Source organism: Emiliania huxleyi (genome assembly GCF_000372725.1).
Source record: "Emiliania huxleyi CCMP1516 unplaced genomic scaffold EMIHUscaffold_32, whole genome shotgun sequence".
Taxonomy (NCBI): Eukaryota; Haptophyta; order Isochrysidales; family Noelaerhabdaceae; genus Emiliania; species Emiliania huxleyi.
In genome coordinates, this window is record NW_005199601.1 from 935,084 (window position 1) to 939,480 (window position 4,397).

At 64.9% G+C, this 4,397-nt stretch overlaps 1 protein-coding gene across 1 annotated transcript; it reads right to left on the minus strand.

Annotated features, from left to right (window-relative positions):
- Positions 1 to 3,178: 3,178 nt before the first annotated feature.
- EMIHUDRAFT_207890 (hypothetical protein) lies at positions 3,179 to 4,004 on the minus strand (the record flags this gene model as incomplete). Its single annotated transcript, XM_005774166.1, has 2 exons — positions 3,179 to 3,206; positions 3,487 to 4,004. 2 exons carry the CDS (start codon positions 4,002 to 4,004, stop codon positions 3,179 to 3,181), a joined length of 546 nt encoding a protein of 181 aa, XP_005774223.1.
- Between the last annotated feature and the right edge of the window lie 393 nt (positions 4,005 to 4,397).

The following is a 4,397-nucleotide window of genomic DNA, read 5'->3' on the forward strand; positions in this document are numbered from 1 at the left end:
AGCGACTGAAAACGTTGGATCTTCCGCTTGAGCGGCGTGCCGGCGAAATCATTCTCCTCCGGCTTCCTGAGGAGGACGGAGCCGACGACGCCGCCGACCACGAGGCCGGCTGCTCCCCGCAGCGGCGTTAGCCGCGGCAGCACCATGCAGGGGCTGTGGCACCGTGATCAGCACGTTGTCGGCGGTGACACAGAACCTTGGAGAATCGTGCGCGGTACAAAAATTTCTTAGACCAACATTCAAAATCCGCAGCTGTGGTGGCGGCGTGCCGTCCTCCCATCCCTCCCTTGGGGTGTGCGCTTTCTTTCTTTCTTTTGGGGGCAAGGGGAGGCGACCCTCGCATTTGGGGCCCTCGGGCCCGCGTCGTCTTCTGTCTCGCGTCCACCCATACCGCGTTGGTGTCCAGTCCGAGCCTGACTGTCCTTCGCCTTTCTATCTCATCTAAGCCCGCTGGGTGCGCTATTTAGCTCCGGCACATTGTGTGGGAGCACTCGGAGTGCAGTCATCAGCCTCACTCACACCCAGGGCCCCACACAGGCACCGTGGGGAACTCCAAGTGCTTCTTGCGTCCTGTGCCAGCGAGTGAATTTTGTGAAAGAAACAAACCGCGGGCTGACACGCACTCTCTTGTCGTCTTCTCTTCCTCTCTCGCGGCGCACACATGGACATGCTCATGTTGAGACGCACCGGTGCCGGTCGTCTCTAGAGTACGGAAGAGCAGAAGTGCGGGCCGTCGCCTCCACATCTCTACCCTCCACGGGTGCGCAGCGGCGACCGGTCGCCCCGCGACTGGCCGTGGCGTTGCAGCAGCATCGGCCGCACCTCGCCTGGCGGCCGCGTCGCGCAGACTCCCCCTGTGTGTCTGCCTCAGCCGAGCACCTTGCCCGCGAGATAGCCCACGCCGGCGCCCACGAGCGCGCCCTTCCGCGCAGGCGAGAGAAGGCCGCACGCTGCGGGTTGGGCGCCCTCGCCGGCGGCGTTCATCGTGCAGACGGCGTTCCGGTCCGTGTAGATGGCGGCAAAGGCGGAGCAGAGCGCCTTGGAGCCGACGGCACCGAGCGGCTTCTGGTTGACCGAGACGGACAGCTTCGAGCCGCCCGTCGCAAACTCGAGCTCCGTCCCCTTGGGAGCGCCGTTCGGCAGGCCGCTCAGCAAGCACGTCTCAAACTCCTCAATCTGCTTCGCGTCCTTGCAGCGCGGCTTGAGCGCGTCGGCGAGAGCGGACGCCATCTTCTGTGCGCCGACGCCGTACGACATCCGCAGGAGAAACGTGCCAGAGTCGTATTCACCGACCGCGTACACCTTGATCGGGCCCTTGGTCCGCACGCCGAGCCTCGAGAGAGAGCCACCCTTGTGCTTGTCAGGGAAGCTGATGCCGGTGCGCGGCTCGACCGAGGCGTGGACCGCGGCGAAGCAGGCGAGCAGAGCCTACGGGATGGAGCGAGGGGCGTTATGGCGACAGTGTCTGCCGGCGCGGGTGTGTGTCGCCACCCGGAGAGCGCCAGACCGTCGCGAGCTTGGACATTTTCGTTCTGTTCGTTATCTCAAGGAAAAAACAAAACACCCAGTTCAAAAGAAATGGAACGCCGTCATGTGCGCCTGTACCGTGCACGCTGCCGTAGCGGCACAACTGCCCCGACTGAGGGCTGCTCAGGCGGGAAGCCCAATGGATGAGGAGTCCCTTCTGCACTAGTTGGGTCAGGCGGGAGATGAGCGCCGTGCTGTCCACCGTCGGCAGTGCCAGCTATCATGCCCGCACTGTCCGCCGACCGCCGCCACGAGAGCGATTGCTCTAGCTCCGCAGCGATGGCGGCCAGCGCGCTGCTGTTGCATGGCCATTGGGGATTGCTTCCTCTAGGGCCGCCAACAAGCTGCTGCTGCATCGAAGGCGCCGGGCCTCCCAGTGGCGACAGCTCGAGGAATGCGCCTTGGAGGCGGCCTGGGTGTCGCCCAAGACGCTCGCGACGTGCCTCGAGTGAGTCCTGTGCGCATGGTGGAGCTGGCGGGACCCGCGGGCCGTCGGCCACCACCGGAGTGTCGCATCGAACCTCCAGCTGCGCAGCAACGTGCTCGGCGGCAGGCGCCCCCTGGCCCCGCTCGAGCGGAGGCTGCACCCTCGGTAACCACCCGGGTGATTGCGAGGAGTCTCGGATCAAGCTTGCAGGCCATTCGGGAGCAGCCTCAAGGGCGGCCGCGGCAGCTACCTTCGCCTCCCACGCCGCCCTCTTTGCGTGAGCCTCGTCGTTTGGCGCCTGCGCCGCTTCATCGTCTGGCACTTCGGGCGCAGCCTCAAGGGCAGCGGCGGCAGCCACCCGGGCGGCCGCGGCAGCCACCTTTGCTTCCCATGCCGCCCTCTTTGCATGAGCCTGGTCCTCTGCATCCTGGTCCTCGGCATGAGCCTGGTCCTCTGCATCCTGCTCCTCTGCATGAGCCTGGTCCTCTGGGGACTGCGGCAATTCTTCGACCATGCCGCGTTCTACGCGACGGAGGGGCGAGAAGACGTGGCGCTCATGTCCCACGGGGTCCGGCGCGCAAGGTTGACCCGAAATGCACGGAATTGGCTCCGCCTCGATGTCTTGTCGAGACTGCTGGGCCAACCCCTCAAGCTCTTGTGAGCCTCGTGCCGACGCATGGTGCATAGCGTCCTCCACTGGCCGGTGCTCGGGCTGCTGGAGGGTCGGAGGCCGCGGCTCGGGTAGCGGGGGCGACGGGAGCAATGACGAAGCTGTACGAGACAGCACCGGCTCGCTGACGCTGCTGCAGCTGCAGCCGCTGCCGCCGGGGGGAAAAGGCCGCGGATGCGGCGCCGGTGTCGCCAGTGGAGGTGGCAGCGGCCAACGCGACGGCGGCAGGGGTGGCGAAGGAGATGGCGGCGTTGGAGGCTGGGTGTTCTCAAAGGGCGGCTGTGGCATCGACCCCACCGTAACGGGATCGGGAAGCAGAGGAATAAACGCCTCGAGAGATATGCCCTCACGCACCGCCCAAGCGGTGAGGGGATTGACTGCAGCAAGGCAGAGGGAGGCGCTGAGGCCGTCCGCCATGCGACCGGGAGGGTAGGAAGCCTCCTCTTCAGAAGACGAGCAGCCAAAATCTGGGTCGCTCTCCACACCAACAGCGGCGGCACTGCCTAGGAAGTGAACGCTTTCCTCACAATCAAGGCCGCATCCGTCGGCCCAAGTTACCGTTTTCCGAGGTATGATCTGCCCCTGCAAAATGCGAGGGGCTCGAGGCGCCAACTTGGGTCTTTGACCCGATGCATCGCCAAGGTAGCCGCACCTGCTTGGACATCGGTTGGCGTTCGGCCCAGCCGTCGCCATAGTCTCAGCGGCTGATGCCGCTGCATGCGCTGTTGTGCAGGCCGTTTCGCGCGGTGCTACCGCCGCTGCTGCCACCGTATGCTCTGTTGCCGCTGCCCTGGCTGCTTTTGCAGCTGCAGCCGCCGCCTCCGCCGCCATTGCCACGGCCGCAGCTGCAGACGAGCCCGACGTGGTGCCGGTCATTATCGAGCCCCTCCGCGCGAGTGCGCTTTGGCCGAGCGGCTGAGCAAAGCTGCTGTCGGCAGGCACCATTGCTGCCAGAGCGCTGGCCCCCTTGACAGCCAGCGATACCGCGCCAATGGTACACTGCTCCTCATCCACCAGCTCGAGCCACAGTCCGACTTCGGCAGGCACCCCCAGGAGCTCACACAGAGGCAGGTGCGCCCGCCCGAGCCGGTCCATCTCGGCTGTCGGGAGCGCCTGCTCGTCGCCACGTGCAGCATATACCACGAGGTCGATTCCGGCCGACAGCTCTTCGTCACTTGAGCTCTTATCCAGCAGAATGTCGAAGGCGGCGGCGATTGGACAGAGGCCGTCTGCACTGGCTTGGAAGCGAGTGAGGCTCCCCCAATGTTCGGGTCCCCTGAACGCTCTGCAGCTGACGCATGCTGCCGTGGGCCGTGCCGAGGCATTGACGTGCAGATCACCCACAAGTATCCGCAGCATCGGGCCGCCGAAGCGCGCCATGGCGGAACGCCCGTAACAGAGCTACAACCAACGCCCGACCCGGGGGGGGGCGGGTATCTTGAGCACTTGAGCACTGGATAGATTCCGCGTGGTACGGGACCCCTCGATCGTCTCGCCCTCCCTCACTGGTGAGTTCATTGGGGGGGGGTCATAACAAACACGGTACAGGATCGAGGTGCACGCTGCCGAAGCAGTGTCGTCCCCCCTCTCCCCGAGGTTATAGATAGTTAGGTTAGGTACGGTATCTAGATACGTGGCCGATTTCTGACTTGACAAGGTAACGGGAATGATCAGAATGGCCTCGGAATGCTCAGAACGTTCAGAACACCGGCCACTGGGCCCGCCTGAGACGCTGAGTATTGCGATGCGGGACAGCCACCCTCTCAAAGCACT